Source organism: Ornithodoros turicata, chromosome 9, assembly GCF_037126465.1.
Source record: "Ornithodoros turicata isolate Travis chromosome 9, ASM3712646v1, whole genome shotgun sequence".
NCBI classification, from domain to species: Eukaryota; Metazoa; Arthropoda; class Arachnida; order Ixodida; family Argasidae; genus Ornithodoros; species Ornithodoros turicata.
Window position 1 is genome coordinate 36,819,427 of NC_088209.1, and position 23,503 is coordinate 36,842,929.

General features: G+C 46.4%; 1 protein-coding gene across 1 annotated transcript; it reads left to right on the forward strand.

Annotated features, from left to right (window-relative positions):
- On the forward strand, positions 1 to 23,249 carry LOC135368801 (uncharacterized). The gene is made up of 7 exons (XM_064602314.1): positions 1 to 298; positions 12,317 to 15,467; positions 16,107 to 16,437; positions 17,148 to 17,459; positions 18,476 to 18,803; positions 19,619 to 19,983; positions 21,902 to 23,249. Exons 1-7 carry the CDS (start codon positions 287 to 289, stop codon positions 22,143 to 22,145), a joined length of 4,743 nt encoding a protein of 1,580 aa, XP_064458384.1. The 5' UTR covers positions 1 to 286; the 3' UTR covers positions 22,146 to 23,249.
- The last annotated feature ends 254 nt before the right edge of the window (positions 23,250 to 23,503 follow it).

Genomic DNA, 23,503 nt, shown 5'->3' on the forward strand with positions numbered 1-23,503 from the left:
TTTGGCCGCACGAAGTTCCACCGGATTGAGCCACTCCAGTAAGGAAGGTCCCGCTCATCGGGTCAAACGCGGACCGCGGCTAAACCAGGCGGAAATAAACGTTGGAAAGTGTTCCTGTGCATGCGTCGCTATAGATATCAATAAGCAGCCGACTGAGACTCTCTGGGAGAAAGCGAAGAAGACCACCGCCATGCGAGTGCCTGGGAAACATCGCAGATGATGCCTCTTATGGCAGGGCAGACCCTTGGATATTGATCACGTGCGACACACAATATCGGGATACGAGATGTTTAATGAGGTGAGTGGTAGTTTCTCCCTCCGGCGGTCTGGTTCACTCGGTGATCGGAATATGCTTTTTTTGATCAGTTTATGTAACGGAAGTATAGTTATTCGGTTGAAGCTCCGTGTTACCAGTGCGCTTGAGTATCCGACTGATGAAGAGGAGCACGTTTGCTGCCCTTTTTATTTCTGGGTAGTGTTCAGTCGAACGATACACAACATTTTTCTTTCTCTCCCTCCCTCTGTTTTAACTCGATTCTGTTCCGCATTCACAACGCGTCCGAATGCAGGTATAAAGCACCATTAAATGTTAAGACATCATTAGAACGAATAGCGGGGTAGAAAACATGGGATAACGAAGAGACGACAAGCACAAGCTTTTCTGTCCGGCATCCTGTTTACCGCGCGCCTTCGTTCGTATGATGTCTGACAACATGCCCAACTACCTGTATTGACGAGTGTATTGACGTAAATGTCAAGTCAAGGTGCTCTTCTCTTATTTTCTTTTAGGTGACGCGTGGTTCTCCGTCTGCTTTATGCTTATATTAAAAAATGTAATATTTTATTTTATTTCCTTCGTGGCGGTTCGCAGCTTCATACTGCTAGAACTCTTTTGCATTAGAACCCAAAACGTAATATTTCGTTAGAGCGGCGTTCTTCCCGAAACGCACTTAGCTGAAAGCTTTTTTCCCACTAAAACGTAACTCGCTACACTAAAACGAGGTTCGACAATAATATCAAAATCACTGGCGCGAGGTAAAAGATGGAGCGACGCCCTGGAAAAGGGGAAGGATTGAGTCATGGCATAATCTCACAGCCTGAGAACGCTTGAAGGCGACTGCTGTTCTCGGATAATACTGTGCACTTTGGTACTCCGTGTGTGACACATCAGCTGCTCTCCCGTGCATGACAACGTTCTTTGTCGTGACTGGTTTAATTACAATCTCGCACAATTACCCTCGTCAAACAAATGTGAACAATATGAAAGTTTTCCTTTCGTAACAATGAGTTTTCATCGGGAGCAGTTTCATCGCTAGGCCATACTGAGAAGTTCTCGGGCCACGCCGGAACGGTACCCGATCTCCTTCCCCGTTGACTAGTCTGAAGTTTCATTTTTTCATCTAAAATTTTTCATCCCAGTCGGTCCCTGGTTTTCACACAGTCTTCCTTTCAACAAGATCATCATCTAGACAATGATGATGACATTCCATGTCTCACCACTGAGGAGCAGTACCCTAACCAGTCACATGTGACTTGAGACATTAGATGAGCGATATGCGAATTGTGTGAGATTAGACTTTGAGAGTGCGTTTTATCTATATGAATTTTCCTACAACTAGCACAACAGCATATTACTAACTGGTAGAGCACCACACTCGGTTTGAAGCGTTCATATTTCATATTTTAATCCTTAGTGCAAGAAAACCTGGAGCTTGAGGAATGTAAAAGGCGATACACACACGAAGGCACTCGAAGGAAGTGTGTGTGTGTGCCGCCTTTTACGTTCCTCAAGCTCAATGTTTTCTTGCACTATGAATCTTCACCAGCTAGCCGACGTCCTCTCAGTTAGGTCAGCTTATATGTTAAAAGCGCTAGAAACTGCACGCTGTGCTACACGAAAGCACGAAACGCACACACCGTGTCTCTTTCATGTACACTATAGCACGGGATTTTCAACGATTTTTAATATTCTCAACAACCCGTCCAGCTCTCAACGGTCTTCAGCCTCATACATGAACAAGTCTGTACACCAGTGCCGGCTACAAGCAACAGTGCACAAATTACGCAACGTTTCCAGTCACCGCACAAAACTGACGATGTCCCTCACTTGAGATAGATGCAACAGGAAAATATACTTATATCGCGTGCACTTTTCAATCTCGAGCACCCTTACGTAAGTTCGCTGCACTGTAAATTGCGTCATTAGAAGTATGCAGGTGAACAGACAGCCGTCTACGGTTGCACGTCCATGAAAAAGAACTCCCACAGGGGAAACGCTCAATTTGACGGCCTTGGGAAGCAGAGCAACCATTAAAATGAAGCTTTGTGCCGAAAGCCGTTCCATTCAATGTGTCTACGATGGTTCGCTGTTTCTATGACGTCACTGAAGGGTTAATGTTTTCGCTTGCGTTGATTGGCAAAGTGGAAACGCTATTAGCGAGTGAGACAAGGAAAAGGGTGCAGGTTAGCTGTGGAGCTGTGGTGTAGATCCACGAAGACTACCCAGAGACACGGACATAGAAGAGAACTTGCGTGTGTCGTCTTCTGTGTCCGTGTCTCGGTCTTCTTCATGCCATTAGCGAGGTGGGTTTTGAAAACACGATAAGCTAGACGAAGCTATTCCTTTGAAGTGGCTCGGCGTCGCGTTTGCTGAACTGGAACTCGACAATTTGTTATACAGCAAGTTACCGTACACTGTGGTCCGATAAAAAAAAAAACAAAAAAAAACGACCTATTATCGGTGTGGCAAGAAAAATGGACTAAACACATCAGCTGTCATAACTACAGGAGGAAAAAGAGGAGTAAATGGGACTAAGTGGGACATTTCGCCTTTCCGGAATAGATGCACGAGAGTTCATGAGAAGTTTAGGAACTATACGTATATTTGAAGTGCGGGGGAGCGAGCAAATTTCATGAGGCTAAAATTGTGAGTAATTGCAATCTTGGGGACTGGAAGCTGTAATTATTCTGTATAGTAGCTACTGTAATTAGCTATAATTAGCTGTAATAACTGGAACTGTATTTACTCCCCAAATTACTTCTTTTTTATCCTTCGGAGGTTACTTGTAAAAAACCAATGCACCCCCCCCTCTCCCCCTCCTGGCCTGATACACTAAAGAAGGCCACCTCTCCTTCCTTCACTACGTAGATATCAGAGGTGCTCCGTCGTCCGCTACAACCAAGCGTCGCAGACGATTCGAAGTACATAAAGCCTGTGGCTTCGAGCGTCAGCCCATGGCTTACGACGTCTCGTTCCTATGACACAATGGCCACCGAAAGCATCACTGTCATTGGCGTGACTCTTAATGACTGTATCACGCCGATTAGTAATCATGGCTCGTTTCGCGTGACATTTGTCGTATGAACAAGAGATAAACTGATGTTCTGAGGTTGGAACAACATAGAAGGGACAGATACATCCTCAGATGACGCACCCCGAAAGTCGCTGGAGAGGCGTGTTAGCTTAGCTCAATTGGTAGAGCCCTGGACCGGCAATCCAGAAGATGTGGGTTCGATCCCTACAGCTGGCTAACCTTTTCAGTGACTTTCATCTTTCATCATTTGTCGTATGGTTCACGGAAATGCACGCGAATATTAAGAACGTGACTATTGGGCGAGACATGACCATATGCTGTTGACCATATATCTAGTTGTTTGAGACACTGTACTACTTTTCCAGTGTTAATTCATTTTGTGCCCCCCCCCCTTTTTTTACTGTTTTGTAATTATTTTCATTTCTGTTATGCGTTCTCCATGTAATGCCGCAAGGCCCTTGGAGCACCACAATAAATAAATATGCCATTTAGGTTTAGACGTGTTACATACCAGAGAAGTAAACCTCTCCTGTGCCACTTAGAGCCCCCTCGGGTTGTCTAAATTAAAATGGATCTCGCCCTCCGAAGCCTGCTGGCGTTTGCATAGGTTTTATCGTCGCACACAAGGCTGAAGGCTGAACGTTTTACGTTCTGAAGGCCAGTGTAGATATATCGCGTTTTGCTAAAATGACAGTATTGAGACAGTTGTAGTGTACGCGGTCGCTTTGCGTACACAAGGAGATAGCGTGTTCACTCTGCGCACGCGCTCCGCGCGAAGCAACGTTCGGCGCGTGCGGAGTATATGCATTCGCTATATATATATATCCTATATTTCTTTGCGTGCGCAAAGAGATTGCGCACGCATGGTACTCAAACTCCGGCTTTCGGCTTTCTTTCTTTCCGAGATATATTGCCACAACCATTACTCCCTTTCTGGACCAAGTGCACGAATGCTTATTGGAAGTTTAGGGATTATTTGTAGTGCTGAGGAGTAAATTTTCTGGGCCGTGAGACTAAAATGGAGAGTAATTAGAATGTTGAGGCCTATGTGCTCCCTCAGGTTGTTAGTTACACTCTTCCTAGTTCTGCTATTTCTAGATTAGACCACGAAGTTGAGCCAGAAAGTCGGGTATTTTGTCAGAAGATGGTGGCATATACAGAAAATATGATTTACTCCACAGGGCGATGCACCATTATAGTATCTTTTATAACACAATCGTTGTTTGCTCTCTATAGTTTACTTTAATTTTCTTCTTCTTCTTCTTCTTCTTAGAGTGTACATTATGCGCAATCTCCGGATACCCGCAAAAAATCTTCATCCATTTCACTCCGCGATCTTAGTTTGCATGTCTCTTTCAAGTCCTGCCTCCGCGTCGTATAACGATAAAACGAGAAGAGCGCGTTGGCGATAACTGTTGTTTCATCCCTTTTCCTTGCGTTCATCATCATGTCCAGTTATGGGCCGAGGAGGAAAAAAATATGTCACTCGCGAACGGAAAAAGCGAGGAGACGTTATATTCACTGCGTCTTATAAGAAAAAAAAAATCTTTTGTTGCAGACCGTTAGGAAACTACATGGTGCCGCATTAGATGAGCTTCATTCATCCAAGTACAATCACGTAGGAACAGTCCTACTTCAGCGCGTCACGAGTGACGCGTGAAATCCCATGGGTGAGACGCGCGGAGTAAGTCATTGGCACAGTGAATGCGATATACACAATGTTAGAGGACGCGTAGCCACATGTGTCGTTGGCCCAGTGCATAATCCATTGTCCCGGAGTGTCGTCTCTCGCTTGGTCGCGCGCAGCCCTTGGACACTAGCTAGTTCTGGTCGCCGACGGAGTGTCGCGGTACACGTAACGATCCGATAATTCAATGGCAAGAGATGAGGCCGCCGTGTTGTCGCTGACCTCCGCCTCTTTATCTGGAGCATTGATGGCATGCTACAAGGCTTTTCATAATTGTCGACGCGGGACGCTACTAATGTATATGTTGCATGATTGGTTGGTACTGCATTTTTTTTTCGTCAAGGCAAAACGGCTATGTGAGAGACAGAAGAGGACTGAAAGCCCTTGGCGTATAGTATGTTGTAGATCAGATAATACAGCGTCAAGGATATTCGTACGTATTGGTGGGACCAGAAAACGATAATGATTATAGCAAAATAAGGGTAAGATTTCTGTAGTTTCCCTTCCTTTTCTGAGTAACGCGTCCTGGAGGAGCCAGTCCCGAGTGGCTCGGGACTAACGTCTCCATTTTTTTCTTTTACAAATCAATCAGTCAAGGGTGAAATGGGGGGACCTAAATGTAGGGCTATAGGAGTAGCAGGTCCGACACTGTCGCAGAAAAAAAACGAAGCGCCACGATGTGTGACTCCAGCTACGCTGTCAGGGGTACCACTTCTTCAATGCGATATTTGCCTAATGTCTGAAGTACACGGTGTCCCCGTGGATTTAATTTGTCCACTAACGACCTCGGATCTGCTCTCTGCCTCGCGCTGATGGAGGATCATCACTTCTCTACCTTGATATCCCATGTCGACAGTAGGCGTCCGGCTTTCCGCAAGGACTACTGCTAGATTCAGCAACTATGTCTAGGCTACTACTTCTATAGTTTCAAGGCGGCAAGCCAGAAAATCGGGAACGCGTTTTGTATAGAAAGGATAATTGTGCTGATGGCCAGCGTCCTGTACCTATGTATGTACGCCATCATGTGACCTCCACTGCATTACCTCCAACGCATCCCGCGCATCATCTGCAGGTTTACGACCGGGTTCGTCACCGGTATGGTGCTTCTTCTCCCGTAGTTAGTCTTGCTTGAAGTATCAGCAGAGAAACCCAGCCGTTCCCTCTAGCCTTGGTCTATGCAATGAAATCTGCTCGTCACTCCTTTGAGTAAGACCCGATTGACTTGTTTGGTCCTCTTCCGGGTGTCTGGAACCTGCTGTATGGCAAGGATGATGCCCAGACTCTTGCATTAGCTCTAAGTACGCCGCTGTAAATCGCGCGCTTCTTTACCTCAAACAATGTTTTCAAATCAATTTTTTTTAAATTCCATGTTAACGCCGCGAAGCAACTGTGGCTATGAGCAGCATACAGACGTGGACAGATAGAGAGATGACAGTAGGAAGGAGTTTGGGACGGGGGGATTAGTATGCGTCCTGGGCCGACTTCAGGGGGAACTGTGCCGACATTCGTCTGCAAAGTGTTCGGAAAACCCAGGGAAAACCTCAGACAGCACAGCTGGTGACAGGATTCGAACCCGTGTCACCTCCCAGTCTCGGCGTGGCAAGCGATCATCCTAACCACTACGTCACGGGAGCTAGTACAAATCGAATTCACGAGTTGCTGTGCTTCCTTCGCGTTTCACTTCGGTAGCGCCCGGAAGGCGCACGAACCAGCTTCGGCCCTACACAGTTATCTAAACGTCATATTTTCCTTCGAATGGGAGTCAATCTATAATCTCTCCACTGTCCCCCTTCTCACACTTCCTTCCCTTAACCGTTTTAATACGGCGCGCAGTGGTGAAACGAGGAAAACGACAGCATCGTTTCACCGTCATGTAGATTGCAAAAAAGGAATATGCGTGATTGAACAAAATGAAGGAAAGTGTGCACCAATCGGCCCAAAATACTATTTACTCTGTTGTTCGCCAACACAAATACAGTAATGTCATTGAACTTTGAGTTGTTCAGGTACCCAAATAAATCCGCGCACCTTCATGCGTTGAAGGCATCGATGCTTTTAGTTTCATCGATGTGCGTGAGTGCATATTCTCGTATTCTCAACAGTCCGTTATTTGGGTTTTTTTCACCTCGGATGTCGTCCCTTTATTTTTGCTCTATTTACGTAGCATCTATGCGCAGTTGTATACACGCGCTTTCATACTTCAGAAACGAAAGGTAAAATTTCGCTTTTGTAGAGCGTCAAGAAGTGCAGGTTGCGCGGAAGGAGCCCCCCCCCCCCCCCCCCCCCCCACAGTTGTTAGTGCGAGCATGACTGTTGCTTTTTGTGTTTCAGTTCACTGAGCTATCTCGTTTGATAAGTCGATTACTATGCATCTTTCAAGCAATGCAAACCCTTTGGAATTGTCGTCACTCACTTGGGATTCTCGTCACTGCAGTTTTTTTTTATGTTTTTACAAGTTTTTTGCGTGTCAGCACACTCCATATCACATTCTGTATATGCACACAGTACTGCACATCGTGAGTGAGTGAAAAAGAAAAAGAAAAGAAAAATGGCACATCGTAGGACTTTTATGCGGCTTAGTTTCCGCACTTGCAATACTCAATACTTCCGTCTAAATCTGAAACATTCATGCAAATTTACTCCAGAAGAACAAAGAAATGGACGTGTTTCAACTTTCAAGTTGTATTGTCTACAAGGCTGCCAAACGCAAAGCCAGTTGTCCCTTATCTGTAGCGCCAACCTCAAAACAGTCTGACCAGAGCGCACGGCAGTGGCCTGCAAGGTCTTCGAAACTTCGCGTACCGCCACCAGGGGTGCAAATTTTCTTATCTCCCCGTATTTATCTGAATATTCATCACGTCCAATACGCTCCAATACGCAGCGTCAACGTTGGGTGTGCGCGCATACTTAACTACGCATATGCGCTGATGGCTGCAGGCCTTCTGCATCTGTTGCTTTCACGAAACTCTCCCGCATTCAGTGGCAAGGACTTAGCCTACTTTCTAGCAACGAACCACTTATCAAGGGCATGTGCAAATAAGAAACAACTTCGCATGATAAGCAGCAGACGGTGGATGGAAGATGTTGTAATCAGCGACTGAAGGGAACGCAGTAAAACAGTTTGCAGAAAGAAACGTTTGCTTTTCCCGTTGTGTATCTTTTTTATATCGCCTTCATTTCTTTTCTTTTTTTTTCTTTTTTCTTTCGCGTATACAGAATAGAACGAGATATTTGCTTCTTGTGGAGAGGGCGGGTTGTTTCAACACACTCGCTTAGAGGAGCAAGAAAAAAGATAAAGAAGTTGGACGAGACTATGAACCTTAACAAGGTTTGTTGTTGACATCGCCGCTCCCATTAGCCGTTTCAAAGAAACCACGTCGTAAGGTCAATGTGCAATAATATGTCACTCCCATTGATTGACGTGCGACACCGAACGGTTCCAGTGATCTAGGCCGAAAAATGGAGGTCATTTCCTGAACGATTTCAAATCACTTCTACTTTGTGAAGTAAAATTACCGAAGTTTTCATGCGATCTACTGTGAAACAGTCCAACAATCAGAGCCTCTTTCTTTTTTTTTTTTTTTTCCTCTCTGAATTATCGCTTTCTCGGCTTGAGACTTTTTAATTTAGTGAAATGAAAGGAGAGAAAAAAGAAGGTAAACATAATAACATCAGATGAAATGAGCCGGGCCAAATTCCATCTGCGGCAGGATAAACGTATTAGAGATAAAACATATGTATCTACGATATATAAAACGTATTAGATATAAATGCATATATATATATAGAACAAATAGGCTAATATATCAGACGGCTACGAAGTTGAATAAAAGTGAAATAATAAGACTTGGACTACAGATTAGAGGAACGTTAAACAAAACTAATTTATTTAATGGGCAATTTAACACATAGATTAAAAAAAGAATGGTCGACGTTTCGACAGTGGCACTGTCTTCGTCAGGACAAAAGTCTTTCAAAAGGACTTTGTGTCCTGACGAAGACAGTGCCACTGTCGAAACGTCGACCATTCTTTTTTTAATCTATATGTTAAATTGCCCATTAAATAAATTAGTTTTTGTTAACGTTCCTGTAATCTGTAGTCCAAGTCTTATTATTTCACTTTTATATATATATATATAATATACGGTATATAAAACGTATACAAAATATAAACGAGAAAAGATAGCCCGCCCCCGGCGTTTGAGGCGGAGAATTTACACAGATGGTCTTTATATTTTCAAACGCCATATACATATAATGAGTCATTCATTGCATAAATGTTCAGCGACTCGAAGCTATATAGAAAAAAAAAGTCATTAAAAGTGTCATTGAAATCCTCCATTCTAAACTATATCGATAAAATTCACTCAGCCCTCCCTTTATCGGCCAACCTCATCATCTCCTGGGACCTGCTGTCTGGAGCTGATAAGGTTGGACATTAGGTCTCCCTGCTCTAACGCGGTCGTGAGAGGAATATGCGGTGTCCATAAGCACGGCTCCCATTCTAACTTGAGAAAGGCCTTCTAAGACCGACGCTGTCTGCAAGAATATAATTGCTGGCCCCTCGAGACGTATTCTGGCTGGAGAACCCTCGTCAGAAACAGCTGGTCAATGGATCAGAAGAAACACTACAGGAGTCATTTGAAGTCACGTCGTGCCGCCGTGCTACGTTAAGAAGGTCCGAGTCAACACGGCAGGACGTTGCACCGTGAGTTGGCTTCCGTATCCATACCGGGAAACTGAGAGAACGGGGGAGAGTGAGCGAACAAATGACCGTGGGAAAAGCACGTACGGGGTGTTGATGGGCAACGTACAGTCGCGTATTAATGCTTGACGTGCATTCCCACTTGCTATACAGTCCGGAAGAGACGCCCAGCTCCATTGCCGGCGTTGCGCCACTCTTGGCAACATTTGCCATATTTCAACCGTAATTTTGACATTACTTCCTTTGTACCTGGTGTTTGTAATGAGAGTAATACAACTCGAGCAGGGGGGCGCACGTAAGAAAGTGTAAAATAGAGAGATCGGTCACGAAAAATTAGGACCTGCCGCTCGGCATTCGCGAGTAGTTGGCTGCTAACAAGTGAGCCAGGTGGTACAAAAATTTCGGGGGCGCTCTTCGTTCGTGAAATCCGTGAGGTTTTGGGCGAGAAAAATTTACTTGGGTGACTTTTAATTTAATTTAATTCCGTCAATTAATTTCAATGATGTAAATTGTCAACGATTACTCTTCTGACTAATAATCAAAAATTAAATGAATTGTACCAATTTAAGCAGATACTCCAAATCGTAACGCCAAGACGTTCCACGAACACGTAGACGATCCGAAAGGTGTACGAAAAATCCATGTCCAAAAATGAAAGCAGGGGCGCCTAGTTGATGCAATTCACCAACATGCCCCGCACCAGCACGTACACTCGATATGACGCGAGAGATCAGCCTCTGTTCGTAACCAAATGCCCAACGAGCTTCGACGGCCAAGCGCTGCAACGATGAGTTAGCCCAAGGACCAAGTAGCACTTTCAAACTCATGTACTTGCTGTAACCTTGCCGCAAGGGACACAACTCAACGAGCCTCAAACGCACGACTGCAGGGTCCCGTAACGGGACACCTTCCAGGATCGCTTCTGACAAACAAAAGCGTTACAAAGTCATTATAGTGTGAATGTCAACGGCGTTGTCGACTGGAAGCCTTCACTAATCGGACAAAAGAGCGTCAGAGGAGAAGACTACGCTCACAAATAGGAGTTGGCAGTCGAGGCACTCATCTGAATAACGACAACTCGCGGAAAGGTCCCAAGGGAATTGTTCAGCAGCGAGTGGGAGCGCCGTTCCTTTTGTAAGGCGGAAGCTTCTAAAGCTCACTGGAGCGCGGCTCGCACGTCCAGAAAGACAGGCGCGCTGAGAACGGCGCTTCGTTGATAAGGAGCAATGACACTTTCAACACATTGTTCGGAATTTTTAAAGAAACGCGTGACATCGCTAAAGGATATAGCTCAGCGTCACAAGGGCAGTTTAGTCCGAACAACGGTGCAGGGACATTCGGCGTGTAATGCAGTTAAGTATGAATCAAAGGACGCGGAAAGAACGGGTGCGTGCGAACAATATGGCTTAGGCGCTGTACTGTGCTGAGAAGGCAGAGAAGGCGGGTTTTTCCGGGGAATATTTTTCGCTGAAGGTCCCCTAAAGACAGCGGTTCGGAAAGCGTCCGAAGTAAAATTTAAAAGTGAGAAGTTTCATTAATTTAGTTAATGAGCGTATGCAAATGAGCCGCTGACTGCTCGGCTCTTGAACGATGTCTCAAGGAAGCTTTGCGGCAGTATCACCTGTTTAAGAATTATTCGTCTGGGGATCTTCGTGAAACACCCAGTATACAGGGTGCGGCATTAAAAACTGACCAGTTTTATTTTTTATTTTTTAAGTACAAGCCGCACTGTTTCCTGCGCAAATTGTGGTGCCTGTATCTATTTCTTGCATGGCGTACTATAAATAGTTTTAATCCGGCTCATAGTGAGCGCCATTAATGAGTTACCGTAATTAATTAGCTTCATTAATGGGAATTGGTGCCTGGCTGGTCACGTATTTTGGCACGGCCAGCCAGGAGCACTGAGAGAGGTAGCAGTGCTAGGGGAAACCCAAAAAAAGCGGGCTCACGTCATACGAAATTATGCGGCGCGCTCGTTTTTTTTTTTTTTTTCAATAATTTTTATTGCCTTACAGAACGTATCTGGAAGTTGAACTTTGATGGAAAGCACATCGAACGACTATGCACTGCAACTCTGTAATTTACACGAGGCACCAATTCCCATTAATTAAGCTAATTAATTACGGTAACTCATTAATGACGGCACTATGAGCCCAATTAAAACTATTTTTGAGTAAGCCATGCAAGAAATAGATACAGGCGCCACAATTTGGGCAGGAAAAATTGCGGCTTGTATTTTTAAAAATTATGTTCAGTTTTTTAATGACGCACGCTGTATATGACACCATGCTCATCTTTACAATGCACAAGATGTGGCAGATGTTAAAGGCCATGGAAGGGTAACGGGCGTATTGTCGTTTCAGTTTCCAATTCCGTTACTGCAATATTTCCGTTATCCGTTACTGACACCGCAGCCTTTCGATTTCGTTTCCGTTACGCTTCTGGTTCTGTTTCCGCGAACGGAACGGCTGTTATAGCGCTGCGGGAAGACAGCCCTTTAACCTATAATAACTGAACAATGATTACATGGTTACATTGATTACATTGTTGGCGTAACGCTGTTTTTCGAAAATTATGTACTTGCTAAATTAATTACTTTTCAACTTTTAGGTGGCGCGACCATCTGGTGTCTCACTCATTACAGTGGTCGTGCTGCAGTATGCACTCACCACCAGAGTGGCAGGCGAAGGGTACCACTGGGATGGATCAAGACCGAACCCATGGTTAGGACGGAGCACACCGACGGAAGAACCGCAATACCTCGGTGCCCACAACGGTGCGGCTGTTGTCCTTGACAGAAGCGAATCAAGTGCTGTGGCCGTACGCACGAAGGCACCACCTATGGACTTGTCAAATATCGCTGACTCTGTTCTTCCACCCGCTTTTATACGTGTCATAAACCCTATGGGCCCTGCTGGATGGGAGCCACACGACAACTCCGTTTCCCAATCTGTTTCATTCAACACACCTACAACCACCACCACAACTACTACAACAACCACCACCACAACATCCACCACGACTACGACGACGCCTAAGCCAACTACAACAACTACCCTTGCCCCGACGACAACCACACAAAGTACTACGACGTTGAAGCCACAACCTACCACAGAAAGGCTTACCACAACAACCAGAAGGCGTCCTGCAGCGTTCAATAAAGTGCTGCCAACGGCAGTTAAATCGACGGCTGTATTCAGAAAGCCCACATCACCACCGGTGCGAAAACCGATAGGGCACAGAAGATTGCAAAAGCCAGAAGTACGAAGCAGGACCACGTCCACAGTTCCGCCAACGACAAAAGCCGTAACAGCCAGCCCGGAAGGACGGCGCGGTCAGAATAAACCACGGAGAAAGCAACGTCCAGAGAATGACTCTAACTCAGAATTGCCTGAAGTTGCTATCCATGAGAAATTAGATTACCACACAGCAAGTGACGCAGTAGATACAGGTACAGAGCGGCCCCTTCAGCGACCCTCACACCAAAACAGAGTAAGAATTCCTCAACTCAAGGAGACAGCAAAACGTCGCAAGCCGTTTGTTCCAAAACCTCGACCTCTCCCTAAGCGAGAGGAGCGCCTTAAAGAGGGGGAGCCCGTGGTACAAGCGAGCAACAATGAAGAACAGAATGCCACTCAGCGACCCGAGCTTGACAGGCATCGCATTGCAACAAAGCAGCCTCAAACGCATACGCCGAAGAGGCGACGACGACCTCAGACGCAAAGATCTTCGAGTACAGTGAAGCCTGTGTCGCCACACCGCACACATAGCCCGCAGAGACAGTCTTCTAAGCCAGTTAGGCATCTCGATCCTGCCACTTATACGAAGGCTTATACAACTGGTCGGCCTATAAGGCATCACCAGTCTGAGCAGCACACCCTCCCCAAAACAGATGAACTGCCAGCGGGCCATCGGGAGGATGAGCCCGAGAGGTATCATCCTCAACACGGCGAACCATTAAAACACCCATTGCCAGCGCCTCAAACAGAACCTCGGCAGCCTGTAGCGTTTGGGAAACGCACTCAACAAAATCGGCAAGATCAACTACGACCTCAAGGGCAGGAGCCTGCGCCGCAAATTCGGAATAGCGAACTGGAGAGCCGTCCTCAACCAGTCACTCCCAGGAGACGACTACTGCCTCATAATCAAGCCAACCCAACACGATCAGCTGAAGTTGGAAGGCGACCACAGCCTCAAGTACAACGTTATCCTCTAGAAGCGCCACAGCGACTAAAAAGTGCTGAAACCGAGAGACACGATGACCTCGGCGAGCCAGTGAAGAGACTTCGACAACGACATGAAGACCGTCCACCTTTTGTACGGTTTTTAAGACGTCCGCAACATCAGCCTCATGCTGTGCCAAACTCTGCAGCGCTACCTACCGCTCTTCACACCATGGAGCCGGAAAGGTATCCTCAGCCAGGCGGACCGTTGATGAGGCATACTTCCCCTACGCGTTCAGCAACACGCCGTAATCCTTCAGATGCTCCGAGGCGTCGTCAACAACAAATACTTCTTAAACACGAGGAGCCAGATATGCGACTTCAGAAGATCGAACCACAGAGGTATGCAGGGCAGACAGGGCCCGCCAGACGTCTATCTCCACCACACAGGCTAATGCAAGCTCCGGACGCAGTACCAGTGAGGTGGAATCCTCACAGAGACTCATTTGGCCGACCCATGCAAGACGACCCTGAAAGGAGGCCAGAGAAGATAGCAACATTTTCAAACATGAACACAGGCGGGCCAGCTATTCGTCACCAAGGCATACCACCAGGAAGACATCATCTACCTCCCGAACCAATCAGGCGCATGGATTCTATAGACCTCCTTAGGGATCCACAATCAACGCATGAAGACAGCACTCACGTATCTAAACAGCCGTCATACCAACGAACACGTCCCGGAGGTACAGAAGGACGTCAAAGGCTAACAGGGCCACAAAGAAAAGACGATGTGGAAAATAGAAGTAGGTATCACAAGCCAGACGAGTCCATAGGGCCGACTGAGTCGATCCAGACACAAAAGTTTATTCGACGTAATGATGAAGCGGATCACCACGATCGTCCGGCTACACATCAGCAACCTGTGCGGCTTGTAAGAGTAAACGCTCAGAATACCGAACCACCGAGACATCATCAATCTGAGAATGGAGCCAGGCGTCGGAGGCCAATTCAGAGACAGTCCCGACCGCAAAAGACAGACTTCGTTACCGTAGCCCCGGCTTCCGTCACGTTCACGACTACAACGTCAGCGCCCATGACCACATCGACAGCTTCAAGGCCACCCCGATTCGGCGAGCGAAAGCAATCTCACCGTACGATACCTCTTGTTGCGACGACCACGAAGCCTGTCACAACAGACTTGCCTCCAGCTGTGGTGCCGAACGAAAGGAAAACGAATGGACTAAATAAGAAGCGTCGAAGGAAGCCGCACCTGCAACTAAGGCGTGACATACATACGGTCGACCTCGTTGCACAAGGTTCAGATAAGGAAACGCTGATGGTGCTCCCAGCACACAATCTAAATATGACAGGGGGACACGATGTGAGAAAAGTTGCGCATATTGACAAAAAGCGCGCTGTAAACTCTGATAACGCTGAGGTGCCAAAACCAGAGGCCAGAAATGAGGACTCCTACGAAGCCAGGGCAGCAATAAGGCTTATCCCAGCACCACTCAGCGTAAAAAGCGTGGCTTCAAGGCGTGCAGACTTTACAGGCCTACCGGGGGGATGGTACGGTGCTTTTGTCCCTCACAGGCGTAAGTAATCAACGATTGCCAGTAAATTAGTGATGGAAATGATGACTTCGTTCTTTAATCTTTCAGTATTCGTGAGTTTTAGAGAATCGTCAATCGGATGTCACTAGCGTGACGTCAGACACTTCAACGGAATCTGGCGATTGGCTCATTATGTTTTCAGAAACGTTATCGTGAAAATTCTCCGTTTTCCTAAAACTCGTTATTATCGGAGACTCTTATACAGCTTGAATTTCATATAGGCGTCCCAGACAAGAGAATATACAGTCTCCGTAATGCAGTAATAATTGAGGGGTTTGCTCCCCCTGCGATGGCCTTTCCGTGGTTATTAACAGTTGCATAACCGTTATGTGCCCATGCCGAAAGAATGGACAGATTTCAAACAAGGGCGAAGCTGCAGACCGGTTCTCGGTCAGATAGCGATGAGTAAGAAAGAACAAAAACAAAACGAAGTAATGGAGCAACTTGGCGATTCCGTGTCCAGGCTACTTTTCGTATCGTTTTCCTAGGACGTGTCATTGTTCTGCATGCGGCGACAAATTACTGATGCGAATTACTAAATTCCCGGATGAAATTACTTTGAAATGTCCAGCTAGCTTCTTTGTTGGTTACTCTGCTTTCATCTATCGTCTTCTCTTTCAGGATTCTTTCCGTCATTCCCAGTGTTGCCTCCACGATTCACTTCCTATGAGGACAGCACTCAGGAAGAAGGAGACAGACATTCCGCAATTCATTTCCGTCCACCAATTCCAGTACCCATCCGGCCACCGTTACCAAGACATCCACCGAAATGGGAACTACCCTATCACACAGCTCCCGCCAACATTCAACAACACATCCGAAGACCGATCCCACCTCCTTTTACTCAACCGTTCGTGAAGGGCAACCCGCTCCCGGTTCGAGGCAAACACGACGAACCACGGTGTGATCGTTTCTCGGAGGATATTTGCCTAGACGACTTCGAGTACCCCGCGTAAGAAAACACAGATGGCCCTACAGACAGCTGTACACTACATTGAGTTCCTTCATGTTGGTCTTGCTCAACTTAAACAAGTGAATGTAGACCGTTCGTCATTTCCGTGCAGAGATCGATATAGCCGTCTGAGGACAGTGCACATAGCGTATACTTCATAACAGATTTCTATGTTTGCAAAGCCGTGCCGTAGACCGAGCTCGCCCCTACAGGACAGAAAAATCGTCGCAGCCCAGCCGTGTAGCTAGGATTTCAGTTCTTTCCCGCCTGTTAGTGTAGGAAATGAGCTTGGTGACAAATATAGAGAAGACAAAGGACGATATCATGGTTCACAGGCGCTTTTAAATGTTGCCGCTGTGACAATATTTAAGAGGCCTTGTAAACCATTGTCATCGTGTTCAAGAAGGCGGAGCTTCCACCGCGATGTAAACATTACTGTTAACTTTCCGCCACTACTTTCTCAAAGGGTTTATACCTTAACAAATAGAACAGAACAGCGTTTTCCCAGAGCTTTCACCTTTCAATATTATCTTTGACACCTGCCAGCCTAAATCGGCTCAGATACAACCTGCAAGGAACGGCAAGGGACGGGCGTGATGCAATGTTCATACAATAAACAAGAGTTTCGATACATTGCATATCCTACAACAGGATAAGTGTTCTATTGCCCACCCTTTTTTTTAAATGTGATGTCCCTTTCTTATTTTCAGGGCTGCCATATTGGATACCATTTACCGACAGCGCCACAAGTTCGACACAATGTACGCAGAGGTCACGGACAGGACCTCCCAAGTGGATGGGGTGACAAGAAGCGAGGAAGAATCTTACGATATGCGACACTATTTTGGCTTGAGAAAGGACCCGACCAGTCCTCCTAGAGACTACGGTCGCGAGAGCGGCTTCATGTGCCCATCGGAAATCCATTACGGGAAGCCAAGAAGAGCCAGAAACAACAAAGGCGATTGGAAGGTTATTGTGAACGTCGGAGAGTTCAAACAAACAATACGCCTGGAGAAATGTTTGTAAGTACTGAAATACTGCAGGAACGATACACATTGCTTGTCAGGAGTCACAGTTGCAGGAACCAAGGCAGATGGGTTGATGGAGTAGCGACATACCCATGCTGTGCATATGCTGTGTTTATTCAGAAATCGAGCCTCTCTGCTGAGCCTTGCGTCCCACGATCAAGATGCGTGTATCTCGCCAATTTCTCCTTGTGTACATAATTATTGCATGAGCTCTCATTGTAAACCTGTGTCACACTGTTGACCTCTATAGCCGGTGTTCCTGTATTGCACGTGTAAACCCTAGATCATGTCATCAATTAGATAAATCATATCAAAAGATAAATGTACCAAGTTCTAAGATAAAGTGAAATATATTTCGGCATTAGCTCAAGATTCCAAGTTATTAGCAGCGAGATAGAGAGGGAAACAGAGGGATAAACCGGCAGCCATATTCGAAGCCACTCTGGATGGCGCCATGTTGACCTCACCTTGCCTTGCCCCAAAATGGCGGACATTAGGGACTCATGCGGTGAGCGTCTTTGCGCACGTACTCTTCCAAAATTTCGTGGCATTTATTGGTTTCGTAATGCCGCCAACAATTTAAGGAACCGGCTTCAGTATGGCGAATTCAGCTTACTGTCTTCGTGCAGAAAAATTTGCACTGGCTCGAGTGTGCATGTCCCACGGCTGCTTCAACTCAGCGTCCGTTGCGCACTCGCGTTTCATTGGTCCTTCGGTTCGCTCTTCGGTCGTTTTTGCCTTGAACGAAGGAGAGCGAGAGGTCTCCTTAAAGCTTCAAAGTTCAAAGGGAAACGCCGAGCGGTTGCTAGCTCTATGTATCTCTATCTCATTGGTTATTAGCTGCAAGATACTGTCGTAAAGTAGCTTGCTATAGAACAAGCAGCACAGTGCAACGAAACAATCTGGTTGGAGAGGTCTTAGAAGACTTCTCTTCTCTATGCAGCTCTGCCAAATCTAGTGTTCCAATGGTCGACACAGGAACGTGAATAACAGTGTGCTGTTTTGTGCAGGAGCCCGAACAGTCCGTGCACGTACGTCCAAGATAAAATCATCAGCACCTGTCATCAAGTCTTCAGTTACCAACGTCTTCTAACATTCGAAAAGGGCAAAGGTCTGCACGTCGACATCTTCAAGATCCCATCGGGCTGCTCGTGCCACCTTAAAGGTGTCGCGCAGTACTCATCAGGACCTGTGCAGTCTGCCTCCAGCCATAACTACCTGGCCAACAGGAACCACAGGATACCTGAAGAACATGACATGCGCATCCGTAACAGCAACATCAGCAAGACACTGTGGGCCATATTAGCCAGTCGCAAGGACATGGACCCAATTACTAAGGTTCGCATCTCATCTTGAGCCTTTCGAAGCGTAGTGTGTACTTCGGATAATCTCTACCACCTTGGGGGTTCCACTGACGTGCACCGGAAATCTCCGACACACGGTGCTGGAAGCAATGTTTACCCCTCCCCCCCCCCCCCCCGACAAAAAAAAAAAAGCAATTGCTACCGTCTTCGGCTGTGATTGAACCTGCATTGAGCTCAGCAAGCCAACACGTTACCGACTGGGCTACTCAGGCTTTTTCTTTTTTCAGGCTGTCTACCCAGACAGCAGCCGTGGACCTCACGTGTGGTTATCTTGGTACCTTATTTGAAAGCGATCCAATAAGGGCGTTCTACCCGCACGAGGGAAAGGGGAAAACTGACGTGGCGAAAGCTAAGGGGCTGCGCGAAACGCCGACTTACTTGCATAGAGTGCTTCCAAAATTCCATTTCGTATGCTAACTTCAGCTTGGTTACTTTCCATCGTGTTTATGTTTCCCGCTGTGCGTGATACAAAGCCGTTGGCTATCTAGGCCATGCAGTCCTACTAGTCTGACGAAAAATAAACTGAATATATCCAATAATGTTGAAAAGTTCCAAGGCCTCTCCGAAAACCGATTTTCTCCGTTTCTGTTTGGATGCTGAACACGACACAAACAAATGTCCCATGACGCTTTTTGGATCTCACGTTAAAACCTGCAAGACACGCTCGCTGTACGCCTTGTACATTGCAGCGTCAACCAACATGATTAACGCAGTGATGGTTTTAATTAACGTATCACTATAAACGGGCATGTGTGAAGAATGAAAGCAAATAACTGTTTCACAATCCAGGAGAAACTGCTGCAACACGTGCAGCAACACCCACAGCTGGATCTTCAAGGAAACCCGGAGGAGGTGCTGAAGGAGCTTCTCACTGGCATGGAACGAAAAAACGATAAGAAGACAGTGGCGCAATCCCCGACGACCAACAGGCTTCAACCTCCTGAGAAGTTCAATGACAAGAGTTCCCTGGAGGACTACAGGACTCAGTTTGAGACGAATGGCTATCACCGGCCGCACGGATCTTCTTCTTTGAAGCAGTACCACCGTGACCGCCTTCCCGAACAATATTTCGCAGAAGGCGTAAACGACAACCATCGACCAATGAACCATCTACCTATGCATCATTCGTCGGAAGAGGATGCCTTCATTTCAAGGTACGGCATGATTTGGGAGTCATCCCCCGCTATTTGCACATTGCGAGAAGCATATTTAGCGACACCCAGACGCGCTTTTTGGTATAGGGCTCCACATTTTGAAAAGCTGATAAAGCTGATAAAGGCGCGACGACAGTTAGTTAGTTAGTTAGTAAATTAGTAAAATAAAGTAAACCTTGGAGCTTTCAGCAACACACCATGGATGCTACCTGCTCCATTGCAAGAGCTGTATAACTATTACATCCTCTTAATCAAAATCCTCACAGCAATCAAAACAAAACACAGCGGTATTCCTCACACTCTCACAGGCACTCAGTCAATAGAGCACGAAAACAATATAGCTCACTACAGATCTATAAAATACGGTGTCTATACGACGGTGTCTAAGGTATCTATAAAACACGACGATAAATGTATTCGACTGTTTAGGCTTAACACAAAAACATCTCCCTGAGGCACAGATAAAATGGCGTAAATGGAGGCTAGCTGGTAGGTGAACTCCATGGCAAACAAGACTGAGCATGGACACACAAGAAAACGGAGGTTTTGAGCTCGTTGTGTTGTGCTGTTTTCTTCTGCGCCCGTACTTAGGCTAGGTTATCATGAAGTTCTCCCTGAGGATGGCGCGCTTCATCAAGAAATTTCGTTCGCACTGCTCATGTACCATGAAAGGAGACGTTTTATGCCTAGTTCACGCTGGTTTGCGTTACGGATGTGACGTTACATCTGCCATATGCAACTATGTACTCCGTAGCGAATAGCTACGCAAGGAGATCGCACGAGTTGGTATAACGACCGAGCCCCTTCTGGTGTCGGGCAGACTAAGCCATGCGGCTGACCAATGAGCAAGGCTACCTTGCGCAGGCGTGCTAGTGGCCAGCTTACTTGTAATCGCGGAGTGCTTGGCACAGCGTTCATTACAAAGGGCAATGAGCGCAAACGCAAGCGTCGTCCGTGCCCTGAACGCATACGCCTGAACTGCGTTTCGTGCGGTAGCTAGGTCAACGCTACGTCTGTACACAGAAGTAGAAGTGTGAATAGTACTCAGCAACAACACAATTACACGAATGACGATGGGATGGGGTGATTCACCACAACAATTGCGGTACCATACCTCAGTGCATGTAGGTTAATATATGAGTGGGATGACGATGAAAAAAGATGAGGCATACACACTCCCACACACACATATGACACACGCGGGTGCGTCGTAACTGATGGTGATCGTAGTTCATCCGCTCCGCCACAGGAGATGTAGTGCTCTGAAGATCACATCACCGCATTCATGGTAAAAGCTATGAGGTCAGAGGAGTCAGCAGGCTAGTAGACGTTAAGAACAGTTAGAAAGAGAACAGATGGAACGAGTGCAGGCATTGACGGTGCACAGGGTTAGGACAAGGACCCAAGATTGCGGCGAGCTGAGCGACTTGTTGTTTATACGGGTCAGTTGGGACTGGAGCATTGCTCTCTCCGAACTGTATAGAGGGCAGTCGATGAGGACGTAATGAATGCTTGCCGCCATGCCGCATTTGGAACACGAGCTGGTTGAAGCATACGTTAGTCTGCCTGAACTACAACACCATAAAGGCAGGACGCGTAACATAATTTGAGCAAGTCGTCAAGAGACTCTCATGCTCTTTGTTTCCACCTCAACGGGTGAGGTTTAGTCAAAGGTAGTAAACGTAACACTCATATCGTGCTAGCATCTAAACGTCAGAAACCAGAGAGGGCTCTACAGCACGCGCATGTGAGCACCAGACAAACGCGGCCGAAACGAAGACCTCTATTGTGAAGGATTCTGCCTTACGCCTATATACAGTACTTTCTTCACTTCTGTCATGTTTAAATATTCAGCTGTGTAAGCATCAACAACACTAGAGCATGAAGTGCACTTACAGAATTCATTTCCCACACTAAGGTACGCCAGCTTGAGCCACAAAGCTGAGAAGCGCAAGCCCACACGCGATGAAGAGTACGAGACAGACGTCTACGAATCAACACCGGAAGACGTTATGCTCTCTGAGACGCTACGACAGAGACCGTACGGCTCCAACTACTTTCCGGGCAGCAGCACCACGGAAGAGCCATCCACGATGAGGGACGTCGCCAAGAAGATTAATTTTTCGTATCATCCGATCATTGACTACATCAGAACGAAGTGACACGAAACGTGCAACAGCCGATAGATCGGCAACAGTGGACCAGCTTGATGGATAGTGTGGAACTAAGTAAACAGTAGGCTCCGCACCGTCAGAATGACAAACAGCATCACACAGCAGAATGTGCTGAAAGTTCAAGTGCACGAGGGTGTGCACTTGAAGTGCATAAGTGACGGTGATTCATTTTACTCACACGAAAAAAAAAAAAAAAAAAGAAACACACAATTTTATACTACTCGTGTTCATGTGCACTTCCGTGCATTTTCAGCACACGGTGTCATGGACGACAGCATGAATTGAATTGAATTGAATTGAACATTGAATGTTCCACACGTACATTATCGTAATGCTTCCTGGCCGCCAGGTTTTGGTTGGGTTGGCGGATAATGCGAGCAGTGGGTGTGCTCAGAGCTATTTGGAGCGGTGTAACATGTTTGCTTGTTTGTATATTCATCCGTCTTTTACGTAACGTACAAATTTATTCAGTGAAATCTGCACCTGCCGAGCGCATGAATGATTTCATGGTGATGTCATGGTCATGGTCATGGTTACATGTCAAAGGTCACGCTGCGACCCTGGCAGCACTGCCCACTCCATATTCAGAGGAACGGGTATCAATAAGGTAAGCTACTGTGGAAGGATCCGCCGAAGCCCTTGTACGCATGTCGTGGTATCTTGTCATGAAGAAAAAAAATTCTATGACAACAACAAAATGTGACAAGCAAGTATCAAACGGTTTCGGTTATTGTAGAATTTCGCTATCACCTATTGAATTTCGGCTATCATACGTACAACCGCTGTGGCGACATCCTCGAAGGCGGGCACAGAGGGTCCGTTCTTAAATCCCAATCAAGTCAATCAAGTGATCATTTCAGAGTCCCAGACTCTCTTCTCTTCCTCCCTATACAACTACGCAACTCGTGGCATCTTATAAATCGTGCGTACTTATTTATTGTATCATGTCACACGATTCATAATGCCGAAATGTGGTCTGCACCCGTAACACACAGCGCAACTCTCTTCGTCGGTGAAAACTGTGTGCATAAGATGGCTATATCGTATATACTAATAAAAACTCATCTACGTAACTCGACATCGCTTTTTTATATCCTCTATTCGCCAGAATCTATCGCACGTTTCTAACTGCCATATAGTGTCATCTGGTATATAATTTTGCAAGAATGTAGTATACAGTTTGAAATTCACTTCCCAAGCTGAAATGCGAGTCGGCTGAATAGACCTCTAACCGAGAAACGTCGTCATGACGTTGGTAGACAGACTGAAACCGAAACAAATCGGAAGGGGAGTGCGGGGTTCCAAGAATGGGCACTTGCTCGCTGCCTCCTATGGACCTCTCCCTG

What these genes read in the sequence shown, in the direction of transcription:
- LOC135368801 (XM_064602314.1), top strand. An exon ending in GACGACTTCGAGTACCCCGC is followed by an intron (nt 16,438 to 17,147) that starts GTAAGAAAACAC and finishes TCTTATTTTCAG; the next exon opens with GGCTGCCATATTGGATACCA. An exon ending in ACATGGACCCAATTACTAAG is followed by an intron (nt 18,804 to 19,618) that starts GTTCGCATCTCA and finishes TTCACAATCCAG; the next exon opens with GAGAAACTGCTGCAACACGT.